Genomic DNA, 17,458 nt, shown 5'->3' on the forward strand with positions numbered 1-17,458 from the left:
ATGGTAACAATGGAAATCAGCTAATCCAATAGAAGAATGATTAAATAAATTGTGTCATATTCATATAATGTAAAACTGCAGCCATTAAAAATTATGTTGGGATTCTTGGAAGACAGTGGCAGTGGTGGCACTTCTTTGAAATGCTCCAAATATTCCCATAAATACAGAAACTAAGACAGCAAATCCAAAAGCCAATGAACACACCTACAAAAAACTAGCTAACATGGCGCTGAGAAAACCCAAATGCAAGCTATACCAGGTAGACCTGCAAGGTATCAGCTTCTGTGGAGGAGCAAGCAATAGTGCATCTGCCTGACCTAAAAACCCCAAAGCAGTACGCCGGTGCTAGTGGAAATCTAGGACAGAGAACTTGAGAAAGGCAGCTGGGTCTGCAATAAGATATGAAGAAATGGAGTAGTCTGAACCCTAGAACTCTCAAAAGAAACCAAGCAAAGCCCCACATTAAGAAGAAACAACTGGGAACAGAATCCCAATTGAGCAGCAGAGGAGAGGTTCAGGCACAAATGGAAGGGAAACGGAGCCAGGGGAAAGAAAAAACATTCACTTCACAGACTCAGCAGAAGAGGGAACTCTAGAGCCACGGGTTTAAACATACTACCTTAAACCACCCCTTATTTTTTAAGTTCAGGAAACCTAATTTCATAAAAAAGGAGCCATAGAAAAGAACTGAATCCTAATCCCACACAAAGTTACTATAAGAAAAAAAGAAAATACAGAACAGATTAAAAGATCATCAGAAAGATTTACCTACAAAACAGAACTACACCACACTTTATCAAAACAAGCCAAAAAACATGAAACAAGAACACTATAAATTAAAATTAGAAAACCTCAGAAATGAGATAGTTAGAAATAAAAAAAATTCACTTCAGAAATGAAGACGAAACAAGGAGTACAAAAGCAAATAAACATACAAGTATATTGTAAGAGAAATAAAAGGTAAAAAGGGGGAAATTTTAAATATTAAAAGGAAATGCAGATAAAACAAATACCAAAAAAAGCAAAAATCCAAATGAGTGTAACAGAAATTCCCAAAGAAGAAAATCAAAGCAAAAGACCAGAATAAATATTAACAACTATAACTAAAGAAAACTTTCCTGAAAGTTTTAAAATGTTGGTTTTGAAATAACATTATTGAAAGGGTATACTACATACTTGAAATAATGGACCCAGAATGACCACCACCAAGACACTCTAGAAAAATTACTAGATTAAAAAAAAAAAATTGGGGCATCCAGGCAAAATGATCAAGTCAGATATAAAGGGAAAAACACCCAAAACCAGACTATGAGTTATTACAGCAATACTTTATGCCAGAGGTAAATGGAGTGGTATATTTAAGAAACGCGAGGAAACAAAATATATGCTCAGGATTATATATCTAGCCAAAATTATTTTCAAGTATAATGTCCACAACTTTTTTAAATATTCAGGAATTTAGGGAATGTTGTTCCCCAGAACCTTTCCTGAAGAATTTACTAGTGGATGAGTTTGAGATACCAAATGACTAGAGAGGAAGAGTAGGGGGAGGTAGAGACAAGGCAGCCATTTTTCCACTAAAGGAGCTTGAACCTGAAACTAAAGACTGCAGTTTGGATGACATCGCTGAGCCGTTGGGCAGCCCTAGTCAGCCTACCTCTGGAATCTGTGTTATGTTAGAAAAGCCAAATCCTATGGTTTGCTTTTTTTAGTGATATGAAAACCTGTTTGTGGTATCTGAAAAGAGCAAATCATAAAATAGCATGATCTCATTTTCTAAGGAGAATAAATGTGTAAGTATAAATACAAAAATATCAATAGCAATTTTCTCTACATGAGAGGATAATGGTGATTTAATTTTTTCTGGGTACTTTTATTTTCCTCATCATTCCTGATACAAAAATAAAGTCTCTCTGGTAATGAGGTCCAATATTGGATGAGAAAACATGAAATTTTATGCTGCAGAAGATGTATTATTGTAACTCTTTAACATATTCAGTAAAATCTCCAAAATTAGAACTGCTATTAAAAATAATTGCACCTTGCCCTAGCTGGTTTGGCTCAGTGGATAGAGCAGCCGTGGGCAAACTACGGCCCGTTTGAAATGAATAAAACTAAAAAAAAAAAAAGACCGTACCTTTTTATGTAATGATGTTTACTTTGAATTTATATTAGTTCACACAAACACTCCCTCCATGCTTTTGTTCCGGCCCTCCGGTCCAGTTTAAGAACCCATTGTGGCCCTCGAGTCAAAAAGTTTGCCCACCCCTGGGATAGAGCGTTGACTTGCAGACTGAAGAGTCCTGGGTTCGATTCCTGTTAAAGGCATATGCTTGGGTTGTGGGCTCACTCCCCAGTAGGGGGTGTGCAGGAGGCAGCAGATCAATGATTCTCTCTCATAATTGATGTTTCTATCTCTCTCTCCTTCTCCCTTCCTCTCTGAAATCAATAAAAATATATTAAAAAATAATGATAATTGCACCTCTTATTTTGCAACATTTTCATATTTAGGAATGTGTGACTGAATTTGTCTTCTCTGGACAGTTCAATATTAAGATGATTTGGTTTAAAAAACAAATAAAACATCCCCCCATTCATCTCAATTAGGTTTCTGAATCCACCTACAATTTAGACTCTACTGAACAAAAACAGAAATCAAAGGCTCTATGAAAACTTTAAAGAAATAATTTTTTTCAGTTTTGAAAATTATAAAGTATGCTTTAAATGATAACTAAAGTAATATGTAGAAAACATACCAATGAGCCAAAACCTAGGGTCCAAAAATGCTCATTTCGTACTTCCAAAACTCCATCCAAGGTAGATACCTGATAAAAAATACAGAAATGGGGCTGTTTGCATTTGACATATCCAACACAGGGCAACACTATGGACTTGCTCTGAGCCTAGGAATGACATGGCCAAGCCCTGCCTGAGGACACTCATTAGCCGAGAGAAGCCAGACCACTACCTAAGATACCCTTTCTGCTTGTGCAGTAGAGCCAAGGCCTTATTTCCCCAGCTTCTTGTCTGCACCAATCTTTCTAGAATTGGGTCTTTACAGCCCCACCCCACCTTGTTCAACAGTGTGTGGCTCTTTTCATTTTATCAATATGGCGTATATGGATACCAGCACTTGTGCCATCAGGTTTTTTTCTTTTCCTTCTTCTCTATCATTTCTTTCTCTGAATTCCCTTTCAACAAATTTCTGCCAAACAAAGACTGCTATGTGGATGTGGGTCAAAAGCAAATTCCAAGGCCAGATACATAGTATGTGGTCCCCGGTGCAGTGGCACAGGCTCCGCTCGCCGAGACAAGTAACCAGCTCTTTTGATAACAGTGGCCTTTGTGATACTGACAACCAATAGTTTAAAACACGTTTCACATCCAAATAATTCAATTTTCTTGCTCCTCCATTAGTTGGCAGGTGGAAATGTGTAACAATACAAAAATCTAAACCCACAAATCAAGATGTTAGATGGTGAAGCAATCAACAGATTTAAAAAAGAGTGTTTGCCCTAACCGGTTTGGCTCAGTGGATAGAGCAGTGATGGCGAACCTTTTGAGCTCGGTGTGTCAGCATTTTGAAAAACCCTAACTTAACTCTGCTGCTGTGTCACATATAGAAATTTTTTGATATTTGCAACTATAGTAAAACAAAGATTTATATTTTTGATATTTATTTTATATATTTAAATGCCATTTAACAAAGAAAAACCAAAAAAAATAAGTTCGCGTGTCACCTCTGACATGCGTGTCATAGGTTCGCCATCACTGGGATAGAGCGTCAGCCTGCGAACTGAAGGGCCCCAAGTTCGATTCCGGCCAAGGGCATGTACCTTGGTTGCGGGCACATCCCCAGTGGGAGGGGTGCAGGAGACAGCTGATCGATGTTTCTAACTTTCTGTCCCTCTCCCTTCCTCTCTGTGAAAAATCAATAAAAATATATTAAAAAAAAAAAGCGTTGATTTAATCAAATCGTTAAATTTTATTATAGAGTCATAAAAGTTCCAGCATTAATATAGGTAGGAGAGTGGTCTATAAATCATTACCTTCCACATCTATTTCAAGTGAATTTGGCTTCCAGACTGAGAAATCCTCAATCTTTCTACTTTTGTCACCCTGTTATGTTTCCTAATGAGTTAAGAACACAAACGCCCCTAAAATTGTAGATAGGGTTGGGTTAAATAAAGTATTACTTGTACCCACTCTTTGCATTCTCTAATTATAAATTTAAATGATTTTATTATTCCATCTTACCTCTCTGAGAAGTTTGTCCAACTGACCAATAACATGGGGTGGTGTTGTCTGGGAGAAATATAAAACATACATCAAAGGAGGTAAAAAATTCTTTGCAACAATGGTCCAGAAACGAATATTGGGTCTTATACTAACCTCTGCTTTGTTTGATATGTACCCTATCATGATTTAAGAAGGAGAGGTTTCCACTGGCCCAGTAGGGGGCAACATAAAAAACCAGCGCATGCTCACTTCTTATCTTAACAAAGAAGATGCTATCTCTAGAACAAATAAACTTTAAAGATCCAGGCACTCAACAAAAAACGTTTAAGGAAGTAACATTTTATATAGGGCATGGCACTAAACAACTACTATCTTATTGTTATTTACTGGTCCTGCAGATGGAGATACTGTAAGTTTAAGAAAAGGCATGAGGTAAAGACAGAAGGAAAAGCAAGGCTTCCATACACATCCCATCCTGGGAAAGTACCTCTCCATTCAGGTACTTGTCTCTAGGTACCTGGACTTGTCCCACTGTTTTAATAACTAATAATTTGTCCCTTAAATTTTAAGTTTGAAATTTAAAATTCTCACTGATTCAATCACAGAGAAAAAAGAAAATCATAACCAGATTATACAATAAATTTATACAAATTAGAGGAAAATAAATGTCTAAAAACTTTTAAAAAGTAGCATTGTTTTCAATGGAAACATTATCAGAGGTAAAAATTTTAATTCATAATTTTGTTTTATATTACAAATATAGGAATATTTGTGCCTATTTTATGGGCCCATATAATTTCATCTAATTTGTAGTGTACAAATTTCAGAGATTATTGTTTGGCTTCATTTCTAAAAGCCAAAAATGCCACAATCTGGTAGAAGAGCGTGGCTAACATTAAGCATGCACACTGAAAGAAGAGCCTTACCTGGAGTAACACCTTCCCACTGTACACACTCATGGGATACATGGTGCCAAACGTCATCAGAGCAATTGCTATGGCAGAGGCAGTGTCTACAGCAAAATAATTACTAAAAGGAAAAAATAATTCTAAATTGTAAATGTATACCTCACTCAACTTCTTACAATTCAGTCTACCGAACATTAATTATCTAAAAGACCATTTTATCACAAGTGGTCAATGTGAGCATTTTCATTCAATCTACTTGTCAACAAGGAAGATTTTATTCATATATGTTCACTTACTGCAACAAATAAAACCCTTAAAATAGTAATTTCTGATACAGAGACACTAATGGATTTCATCAGTGATTCTATTAGTTTTCCTGTAAATAATAACTTTCCAATAATTACTATTAAGATTTTTCAAAATTTGCCAGGAGTTTCACAAAGTGAGATTGTTCTGAGGTGCAAACATCTCAATAGTTCAGGCTATTCTACTAAGATAAACTCAAATCCCCATGGTTACAAACACGCTTTTTAACTTTTCCCCACATGCTGGAATAGAGACGTGAGTTAAGACCTAGTTCCTGCCTTTGAAATAGCAGGAGAAACACATGTGGAAAACATAATAAAGCCCTTTGCATGCAAAGGAGAAGTCCCTATAGAGAATCATGGATGCACATAGGAGTGAGTGTTGAGGCTACTGGGGGAGAGATAATCCAGAAAGGCTAAACATAAAAAGAGGTGACATTTGAGCTGAGCCTGCAAAGAGGAGTGAGAGGATGGAAGGAAGAGATTGCAGACATTGAAAGCAGCATGTGCAAGGCCCTGGCGGGGTAGCTCAGTTGGATAGAGCGTAGTCCTGATAAGCCAAAGTTGCAGGTTCGATCTCCAGTCAGGGCACATACAAGAATCAACCAATTCAACCAATAAGTAGAACAAATGAGGATTTAAAAAAAAAATTGCTTCACACCTACTTCTTCTCTTCCCTCTCTCAGAAATAGCAAGCTGTGGCTTATTTCTCTTATTTTATCGTCCTCTTGTGTTCCACTCATCAATTAGCAGTAGGGAATTAATTTGGCATTATAGATTGTAATAAAAAAATACTTACTGAATACAAACCGCTTACTTTTTCAGATGAAGTCACTTGAGGACAGACATGACCAAAGTTACACAGGTCATAAGCAAATGCGCTATAAGCTTAACCCCCATCCATCCCATCGATGAACTTAATAGTCAGGCCCCAGGAATGGAAACACACTTTACAGAAATAAAAAATACTTACTTAATTTCAATTAGCATATACGTAATACAAAGAGCAAATGCTCCCGCAAGATCAATCAAAACAAATGGATTCATTCGGGGAAGGAAGACACTGCTAAGTCCTGGAATAATTCCACACACGCTGTGAGTAAAACAGAGTATTCATTAGCTGGCAGAACTCATGTGATACTGATGGAAATCTTATAAAAGATGACTTGTCTTTTAATATCATATATCTTTTAAAGAAAGCAGAGGATTTGGCAACAAAGCTCACTCATAAAGGTCTCTCTTATATTAAAAAGAAAAAGGAAGAATAAGAATCTGATCTGTGAGATTCATATACTGACCTCAGCAATGAATCGTGTAAGTTTCCATAACATACGCATTTCTTGTGCATCCCTTTAAAATCATGTATATCATGAAACCCCATAACATCTTACCTTCGACTAAGATCTGCAACATGCTCTTGAAGCCAACTTGTACTGGCAGCTTTAAGAAGAAAATACCAAATTATCTATATAGAAGAAATCACTACCAAAAATACTTAATTTCTTTAATGTTCAAAATAAGTTTGGCAACAATCCACCTAACATTACAAAATGACACCTCAACTATAGAACTTTTCCCTCTTTTACGCCTTTAAGATACTAAACCAAAAGCAGTTTTGACTATAATTTATAGTTGACCTGAAGGAATTAGTGAGGTTACACATATCATTATTACTATTAATTTGAAGTTGTAAAGGCTCTTTATACTGTAAAGCATAAAGTTTTCTAACCAGTGTACTGAGAATAGGTTATAAGTACACCAATTATTAATTCCCTCAGCTCTCAGAAAGGCCAGATGGGGCCCTGGCTACATCCAAAGACACCTATTGGGTAGTGTCCCTGGACAAGCAGCCTCCAGGCTCAAGTGTCCTCTTACAGTTACCCCAGGTGCTAAGAATATTCATTTTTAATGTATACTCTGATAAAAAAGAAAAAAGATTGTCAATCCATACACAAAAGCCACTATACTAGTAGTAGAACAGTTAAGAGCAGCCCCAGATTCGAGAATACCTGACTTCAAATTCCATCTCGCCCTTCCCTAGATGTATGGCCTGGGGTAAGTGACTTAATGTCTCAGGCTTCAGTGTAAAATAGGAATATTAAAATAATTTACCTCATATGTTATAGGGAGAAATGGGTTATTCTATGTAAAGCACTTAGCACAATGCCTAGTAGATACTATTTTCCACTCAAATTTTAGCTAACGTCACAAATCATGATGTTTCTGGGAACTTTCATTTCCAACTAATGAAAATACAAACTAGATAACCTTTTTGGAAATGAGTTTGGTAATATTTATCAAAGTCTTTAAAAATACTGTATTTTTAATCCATTTATAATTTCTTCTCCAGGAATTTATCCTACATGCATACAAGAAATTTAATACAAAAAAGCTGATTAGAGCATTATCTGTAAAAAGTAAAGTTGGGAATGTATAGGAATAGACTGTTTAAAAATATTCATATGACAAAATATTATGAAAGCATTATTTTTCTTTCCTTTTAACAGGAGAAAATAAAAGTTTAATACATGTGCATGGAGAATTCACAGACATGATAAATCTATGAAAATTCTAAACACAGTGAGGCAACACTGGATATATGACATTTTTAGACAGAGGGGAAAGGAGGGAAGTGGAATATTACATTTCAGAAGTGAGAATGGGCAATTTACAGGTGGTTGAAGAAGGGAACACAGGTGGCATGCAAACCCTGGGAGGTGACTCAGAAACAATGGGACACAGTGGGTCTCTAGTTACCAAAGCCATGCCTGAAACCCTCCTATTTACTGGACTTAATTCAAATCAGGCTAAGGTGCCATCCTAAATTCTCCTTCCTGAAGCAGTTTTCTCAGTCTGAATCTTTAGGGCAGGAAAGGTCAAAGGTTCTTTCTGAGTCTTTTGTTTCTTAATAAGCAGCTTAAATCAATATCCCAAAAATCAGGGAAGCATTTTTTTTCTCTAGACACTGTTAATTGGAAGAAAAAAAAGGCATGAAATTTAAGTCCATACAATTATAGGTATGCAAAAATATGTTTATGTGCATACAAAATGAAAGGGTAAAATACAAAGGTTAACAGCTGTTATTTCAGGGTCATGATATTATCAGTATTCTTTCTCTTCTTGATTCTTTCTGATCAGTGTGCTTGTAAATCTCGGAATCTTTTTAAAATTTCTGGAGTGAGCATGATACTATCTCAACAATTTGTAAATTCTAAATAATTTTGGCCCTGGTCAGTATGCTCAGAGGTTAGAGCACTGACCCACGCACCAAAGGGTCTCAGGTTCAATTTCTGGTAAAGGGAGTTTCGGGTTAGTTCCCATCCCCAGTCTGGGCTTGTGAAGGAGGCAACCAATCAATGTGTGTCTGTCTCTGTCTGTCTGTCTGTCTGTCTTTCTCTCTCTCTCTCCCTTCCTCCCTCCCATCCACTCTCTGAAAAGCAATGGGAAAAAAATTCTCAGGTGAGGATTAACCAAAAATAAATAAATAAATAAATAATGCTGGTCATCACAAGTATTATGTAATTTTCAAGTTCATGCAGTAAACTCTTAAACTGTCACTCATACAAATATAACTCATACTTTATGACATTCATGAAGTCGTTTAAATTTGAATGGGCATTTCAGAAAGTTATCTTCTTGATTATCCTGGTGTTCAAGGCAGTGAAACCTAAAAAAACCTGCCTGTCTCTGCTTCAAAATGTAGGTCTGTGCCCATGGCCCACTTTTGTTTATACCTCATCTCTTCATCAATCACTGGTTAACCCTTTACACCGCTGAAGTAAAATAACCAGTCTGAATTTGTAAAGACTTAAAAATAAAAGAATATTTCAAGAGAAAAAACTTTAGTTACATGAAAATATGCCAGCCCACCTACCACTGCCAAAGAGAAGTACCTGAGAACTTATTTATCGGGATTAAATTATTTTTAACGAGCGCATCAACTATTCTAAATATCCTGAAGCTCCTAGAATGCTTGAAATATACTTTTTTTTGTAGGTAGGTTATACATATAAAATCTCATTCATGTTATTTGATAAATGTAATTTTTCATCACATTTAATTAATTAAAATATGCTTTTGTTGATTTTTTTTAGAGAGAGAGAGGAAGGGAGAGGATAGAGAGATAGAAACATTGATTGGTTGCCCCCTACTGGGGATGGAGCCCCCAACCTGGGCATGTGCCTGACCGGGAATCGAACCAGTGACCTCTTAGTTCATGGGTCCACACTCAACCAATGAGCCATACCAGTTGGGCACATTTAATTTAATATATGTCAGTCTTACCTGTTTTTAAGTAATAGAGCTTGAACTAATTAGATTTTGTTTTATAATTCTCTGCTTCAAGAAAACTTGAAAGCATTTGCGGTAATTCTCTCTTCTCTTCAGAATGTATTTTCTCATTGACTTGTAAGTTAATGAAACAAACAAAAGACTTGTTTTTATGAGATTAATTACATTTTTTATTAATGACAACAATCGTACCTTCAGAGACATAAGCAAAAGGTTTATTCCGAATAGAAAGCATCGTGAATAGGTTGAATGAAAGCGCCACAAAAGTACCAACTAATAATCTTCCCCTAAAAAAGAACAATAACACTCACCATTATTTTTTTCTTGGTAATATCAATATGTAATTTCAGCATGGAGAGAGACTAAGAAAGAAATGGGAAGGCAGGGTGGCCTGCTTCTATGGTTTGATAGTAGCAGAGCCACAATCTGAACTTGGTTTCTAGCCCTATAACCCACGTGCTATATACCGTTGCTCCACCCTACACAGGACAAAAAAAGACTCTTAGCATTAACACTATCTTCTTACAGGTAACTGCTGTTACAAATCTGTATAAATGCAAATAGTATTTGGTTTATAGTACACTGGACAGGTCAGGCTGTCCTGAATTAAACTGACCCAAAATAGGTGAAGTCCATATAGTTGGCAACTATATGGAAAATAATAACAATTTTTACAGGTGCTACTAAAAGATTTTGAGAATCAAATTATAGAAGACCAGACGGGACTGGCTTAGTGTGTTGCCCTGGGCCTGGAAATAATGAGGGACCTGAAGCCATGGTAGAGAGGCGTTCCTCTGCAGTACAACGGCTTGGGAACGGTAAGGGTGAAAAGACGGAATCTTGGGATTTGGAGATTTTGTTTGTGAAATACCAATGAAATGAATTCTGCCATTCTTTGAACTCTAATATTGACCAAAGTAACAGCTATTTAATAATATGCCAATTAAGTTAGTAATAGTAAATTATATGTTATGTCAAAAGCAAAATCTTACGTGTGTATCTCGGGCTGCTCCAAAAAGCGTTCTACACTAAAAGAAAGAAATAATGTATTAAATAAATTCTATAAAGGATAAAATTAAAAAGCTTTATTAAACAAATTATTAACCCAATAAATTCACAAATTCTTTAATATGATAACCAACTGTTGATTAGTAGCAATAATAAGGCAAGGAGACTCATTATCCACAATATGTAATGTCAATCTTTCTCTACCAGACCTGTTCAAATGGGTTTGTAGTACTAAGCATTACAGCACATCTCATCGAATCCTTTCTTTCATTCAAGCCTACCTATAATTGGATTCAGTAGCCTCAAAGGTCATAAGAGAGGACGAAAAGGAGGGAGAATAGTCTAAAATATGAAGAAACTGTACTATCAAAACTCCAGCACAGCCCTAACCAGTTTGGCTCAGTGGATAGAGTGTCGGCCTGCGGACTTAAGGGCCCCAGGTTCGATTCCGGTCAAGGGCATGTACCTTGGTTGTGGGCACATCTCCAGTGGGGAGTGTGCAGGAGGCAGCTGATCGATGTTTCTCTCTCATCGATGTTTTTAACTCTCTATCCCTCTCCCTTCCTCTCTGTAAAAAATCAATAAAATATTAAAACAAACAAACAAAAAACTCCAGCACTATTCATCTTAATTTGTATACCCTATAGATCAGACTGTCTCTCACTGGATTCTTTATGTTCCCAAAGGTAACACGGATGGCATTTAGAATGACAGTAACATCATACACAAATGTACCTTTCCTTTAATATAAAGAGAGCTCCCAACTGTGCCAAGACTGTGGAGGCAAACACAGCCAGGACTTCCAATCTTTCAAATCTGAAATCAGAAAGTTCATTAAGTCAGCAAAATTCTTTCAATTCACAAAGCAGTACCTTTAGAATACATTTACAATCATGTATTCACTCATTCAATATACATATGTGCTTACTATAAGCCAACCATGGTTAGAACAGACTACGGAGTTTCTAAAATAAACATACAGATAAAAAGTGCCTATTTATACAACATACATTCCCAGGACCCACTTATGGCTATTATTTTTCTGGAAATAACTATTATCTAATTAACAGCTAACACTTAATTGACTCATCTCATATTAGATAAGGTCAAAGTGCTTAACATATTACCTCATTTTACCTCACCTTATGAGGGTTACTTTATCCACTTAAAAAAAAAAGAGAGAGATAAGAAACTTGAAACACAAAGAGAAAAAGTAACTGTTTAGAGTCAGGTAACTAACAAGTGGAGGAGTCAGGTTTTCAAACTCAGGCACTCTGGCTCCAAAGTTCATGATTTTAACCACTTATTATACTTATACACATAATTACTAAATTATCAAAGTCCCCATTTACTTCCCAAACTAGTTTTGAGTTGGATTTCTGTCACTTAACAACCAAAAGACTTGGGTCAGAGTCACAGATTTTCAAATACAAATATCTATACCTGAAAATTGATTATCATAATAATAATCCAACTCTATCAAATTTCAGTGACACTTATATCTTCATTTTGCATTAATATCTTATGTTTACTTTGTCCCACTGTTTAAGTAGAAACAAAACAAAACAAAAACAATCCTAATATTGTTCAAAAGAACATAATCCCAATGAATGACATGGTGAAGACGAAGAGTAAGTTTGGTCCAAGAATTTCTTTACCAAAGTAAAATTCTTTTTTCAAGTTGTTTCCTTAAATTGAAGGAACTCATATTTTTCATATATATATATAAATATATATTTCAGAGAGGAAGGGAGAGGGAGAGAGATAGAAATATCAATGATGAGAGAGAATCATCAACCGGTTGTCTCTCCCTGCCTCCCACTGGGGACTGAGCCCACAACCTGGGCATGTGCCCCAATTGGGAATTGAACTGTGACCTCCTAGTTCATAGGTCTATGCTCAACCACTGAGCTACACCAGCTGGGCTCTAATAGATATTTTTTATTTATTTTTTAAAAAATATATTTTATTGATTTTTTTTTTTATAGAGAGGAAGGGAAAGGGATAGAGAGTTGGAAACATCGATGAGAGAGAAACGTCGATCAGCTGCCTCCTGCACACCTCCTACTGGGGATGTGCCCGCAACCAAGGTACATGCCCTTGACCGGAATTGAACCTGGGACCCTTCAGTCCGCAGGCCGACGCTCTATCCACTGAGCCAAACCGGTTAGGGCTAAGATATTTTTTAAAACCTCTAATATAAAAGACTATCTTTCAACTTTCAGTATTTTCTAAAACTATAGAAACAGAACACTCAAATTCTTTAGTCCATTGCTATAAAAAAATCCAGTCTTAATATAAAAATCCATCTTTAGCTCTGACCGGTTTGGCTCAGTGGATAGAGCATCGACCTGTGGACTCAAGGGTCACAGGTTTGATTCCAGTCAAGGGCATGTACCTTGGTTGCGGGCACATCCCCAGTAGGAGGTGTGCAAGAGGCAGCTGATCGATGTTTCTCTCTCATCGATGTTTCCAACTCTCTATCCCTCTCCCTTCCTCTCTCTAAAAAAAAAAAATCAATAAAATTTTTTAAAAAAATCTATCTTTACCACTGCATTTATGTTAAAATGTATCACATTTACTTTAACATCTAGAAGACACACTTACATGAAAATCCTCTGTACTCTCCTATTTAATTTTTTTTTAATTTTTTAATTTTTAATGATTTCAGAGAGAAAGGGAGAGGGAGAGAGAGAGAGAGAAACATCAATGATGAAAGAGAATCATTGACTGGCTGCCTTCTACACGCCCCCTCCTGGGGATTGAGTCCAGGCATGTGCCCTTGACTGCAATAGAACATAGGACCCTTCAGTCCACAGGCCGACGCTCTATCCACTGAGCCAAACCAGCTAGGGCTCCTCTGTACTTCCTATAACTAAAAAGAGATTCCCCAGCCCGGCCTGTGTGACTCAGTGGTTGAGCATCAACCTATGAACCAGGAGGTCATGGTTCTATTCCTGGTCAAGGCACATGCCCAGGTTGCAGGCTCGATTCCCAGTCGAGCATGCAGGAGGCAGCCAATCAATGATTCTCTCTCATCATTGATGTTTCTATCACTCTCTCCCTTCCTCTCTGAAATCAATAATAATATATTTAGTAAATAAAATAAAATGAGATTCCCCAAAACTAAAGAACTTTATTTGAAAATTCTGTATTTGTTTTATAAAATAGAAAATAACATAATGTGAACATTTTAATATGACAAATTTAAATATTTATGTTTCTTATCTAGAATCCACTTGCAAGACCTTTTTCTATCTACTTTCACTATTCGATTATTCCACTATGCAGGCAGCATTTGTTTTCTAGAACTAGTGTAGCTAGCTCTTTATTGCCTAACTAGAGGCCAGATGCACAAAATTCGTGCAAGGGGCTTAGCTCTTCCAGCCCCGGTTGCCTCTGCCCTCACAGCCACCTCAGCCCTGGCTTCATCCGGAAGGTTGTCTGGACAGTCGTTCTGCTGTTTGGCTGTTGGGTCTAATTAGCATATTACACTTTTATTATTATAGATATAACTATTATTTTAATAGCAATAAGTTAGCAGAAAATAAAATAATTTGAACTTACCCAAATGAATAGACAGGGCTGGGTTTCCTCATCATTACCCAGTAACTTATTAAACATGTCATTAAACTAAGTAAAAAGAAAAATAAATTTAGTGTTAGATCTACAACTAGAAGAGAATATGCAGGAAGAAATTAAGTTTTCAGAATTACTAAATTACTGAGTTACCACTATTTATACAGACTAAATTAACTTATTTAATAAGTTATAATCTATTCACAATGAGCATCCTAATACATGGCAGTTTTAACATGTGGAGAAACTGAAAGAGGATGATATATCATCAAGCTGGTTAAACAGAACCTAAATCCATACCTTCTCTGCTCATTAACTTATCCTCTCTAAATAGTTTCCATAACTGAGCAGGCAAAAAATGACACAGTAATAATAATAATAATATATTTCATTCTAGGCATATACAATAAATCTTAACTTTTATGAACTTTATTTAATCTTTGATAAAATGTAAGCTAAATATTAACAACACCTTGACAACATTCTGTATGGGACAAAATGATCATTTTCTAAGTGTAGTGGAGATTCACTTTAAAACAACTTACTACATGTAAATTTCAGGTAATTCAATTCAGATGATTTTAGACCAATCAAGTGGACTTAATTATGTGATTAATGTAAAGACACCCTTATGATATAGTTGTATGGCATGGATCTTAAAGATATAAAAGTATTTATATAAAAGATATAAAAGTATATCTATAACACTTATATGGAAATATAAAAAGCCCCATGGAGAAGGGAGCCAATAGATTGTCTCTCTAGCTCATAATTACTCACTTCTTAGCTACTAATGCCCCTTATTTGTTTTTCCATATACAGTTACAGTGGGACCTAATGTTCTTATGTGACCCTGTTCCCTAGCCACAGCTGATTCACCCACGGTAGGCACTGAAGCACCTGATCTAATGCCAGGATATTATCTTTTCTGTTGCTATGTAAATGGGATATTTTCTTCCGGTATTTATGCTAATTTATTGTTTGTATATATGTTCTATATTGATAATTTTACTTATTTCATAGATTACTTTTCTTTAAACAAAGAAAACAGTGTGACAAATTATTTATTAGCTTCAAAATATTAGTAGATTTTTAAAAACTTACCTAAATAGATCAAAAATGGTCAGGTAAGTATAGGCAGTTAAAGCTGCAAAACAATTAAAATGTTACTGAATCCATGGTTAAGAAATATAGCAAATCACAAAAATTGTTCATTACCTCCCTGGACCATAGAAATTTGAGTCATTCATTAACTAAATAATTTGCCATTTATTTAGTAAATTTGATTAATATATGTAGTAAAAGTTAGTACAAAAGCTCCTTTAGAACTTAAATTCTAAATAAAGCAGTATTGCTCAAAAGACCTGTGAGCACATTTTTTTGCCTTCTTCTGTCATCTGAAGCACTTGATCTAATATATTAAAATATATTCTTTGAGTAGCAGGATGAAAAAGCATGGTACATAAAAATATAAGAGGCCAAGACACAATAAAAAAATTACATGTTTCTTCTTTCAAAAAAAATCCAATAAGTCTCAAAATTCTACGTATAAACTGCATAGACCAAAGTACTAATATATCACAATAAGAAGGAATCTTAATTTTTCAAATAGATTTAAAGTATTTAAAAAAATATAGCTCATTCCAAAAGATAATGCCTAACAATTGAGCAAAACAATAGTTTTCAAGGCAATTTTCATACAGATTTTTCCCATTTAAACTTTTTTAGTTATATTTCAGAATAATATATTCTAGGTAAAGGAAGCTGTACCTTTACTAAAAATCAGAATCATAAGCCCTGGCTGGGCAGCTCAATTAGTTACAGCATCATCCTGACATGCCAAGGTTGTGGGTTCTATCCCTGATCAGGGAACATATAAGTGGAACAATAAATTGATGTTTCTGTCTCTATCTATTTCCCTTTCTCTCTCTCATAAATCAATTTTAAAAATCAGAATAATAAAAGTGGCCCAGTCAGTGCTGCTCAGTGGTTGAGCGTCAATCTATGAATCAGGTCACGATTCGATTCCTGGTTAGGGGCTGGGTCACAGGCTTGATCCCCACTGAGGGAGGGCAGGTATGTGTGTAGGAGGCAGCTGATCAATGATTCTCTCTCATGGTTGACGTTTCTATCTCTCTCTCTCTCTCCCCCTTCCTCTCTGAAATCAATAAAAATAAATAAATAAATAAAAGAACGAAAGTGAAAACTAATGATTAACACAATAAAAGTAAGATTGGTGACATACCTATACTATTAGTGGAACTGCACCACATAAGCAGGAAGCCAGTACATGTTAAGTTTATCGCACCAAACAGCAATATCTTCCAGGACTATGAAAAAGAAAATCATTCTTATTTGCATACTGCTGATAAATTTCATCAAATCTGTTCAAGTTGCAATAGTTCATACTTTTAATATTCAAAGGAATAAGTGCAACTTACTTCAAATGTCAGAGTGTCACATTTTCTAAATTTATCAAAATTATCATTAACCAAGTTGTATATATTATAACATATAAATGTAAAAGAATAATTCCAAAAGGGGAATTACTCATGAAAAAAATAAATTCTGAACCCTAGCCAGTTTGACTCAGTGGATAGAACGTAGGACTGTGGACTAAAGGGTGCCATGTTCGATTTCGGTCAAGGGCATGTACCTCAGTTGCAGGCTCGATCCCTGACCCCAGTCAGGGTGAGTGCAGGAGATAGCCAATCGATTTGTCTCTCTCACATCGATGTTTCTCTCTCTCTGTCTCTCCCCTCTCTCTATAAGAACCAATGGAAAAATATCTTCGGGTGAAAATTAACAAAAATAAAATCCTATATAATAAAAGGCTAATGTGCAAATTGTCCCCTCAGGAGTCTGACTGACAGGGAGTTTGACAGCTCGCTATGATATGCACTGACCACCAGGGGGCGGCGTGGAATGAAGGAAGGCCCTGGCTGGTAGCTGGAAGTTCCCCATCAGCCCTGATGGCTGGCCAGGCCTAGGGACCAAACCTGTGCACGAATTTTGTGCACTGGGCCTCTAGTAAATTCATAAATACAAACATACATACATACATAAATTCTGACACATAAACTCAAGTATCATTTTGTTTCCATAAAAAAATGTACATAAAGACAGTGA

General features: G+C 35.9%; 1 protein-coding gene across 8 annotated transcripts in view; it reads right to left on the bottom strand.

Moving 5' to 3' along the window:
- SLC30A6 (solute carrier family 30 member 6) overlaps nt 1-17,458 on the bottom strand; it is a 28,991-nt gene that overhangs the window by 6,336 nt on the left and 5,197 nt on the right. For 2 of the 8 annotated variants that reach the window (XM_036334931.1, XM_036334935.1), the window contains exons 3-13: nt 16,575-16,659; nt 15,434-15,476; nt 14,318-14,383; nt 11,486-11,566; nt 10,735-10,770; nt 9,935-10,029; nt 6,844-6,892; nt 6,426-6,545; nt 5,166-5,268; nt 4,258-4,305; nt 2,757-2,825 (exon numbers count right to left, since the gene is read on the bottom strand). In XM_036334931.1, the coding sequence (XP_036190824.1) occupies nt 2,757-2,825; nt 4,258-4,305; nt 5,166-5,268; nt 6,426-6,545; nt 6,844-6,892; nt 9,935-10,029; nt 10,735-10,770; nt 11,486-11,566; nt 14,318-14,383; nt 15,434-15,476; nt 16,575-16,659 (795 nt within the window). The other 6 variants (XM_036334933.1, XM_036334932.1, XM_036334934.1 and 3 more) reach the window with 6 other exon arrangements.

The sequence above is a fragment of the Myotis myotis genome, unplaced genomic scaffold (genome assembly GCF_014108235.1).
Source record: "Myotis myotis isolate mMyoMyo1 unplaced genomic scaffold, mMyoMyo1.p scaffold_m19_p_14, whole genome shotgun sequence".
Taxonomy (NCBI): domain Eukaryota; kingdom Metazoa; phylum Chordata; class Mammalia; order Chiroptera; family Vespertilionidae; genus Myotis; species Myotis myotis.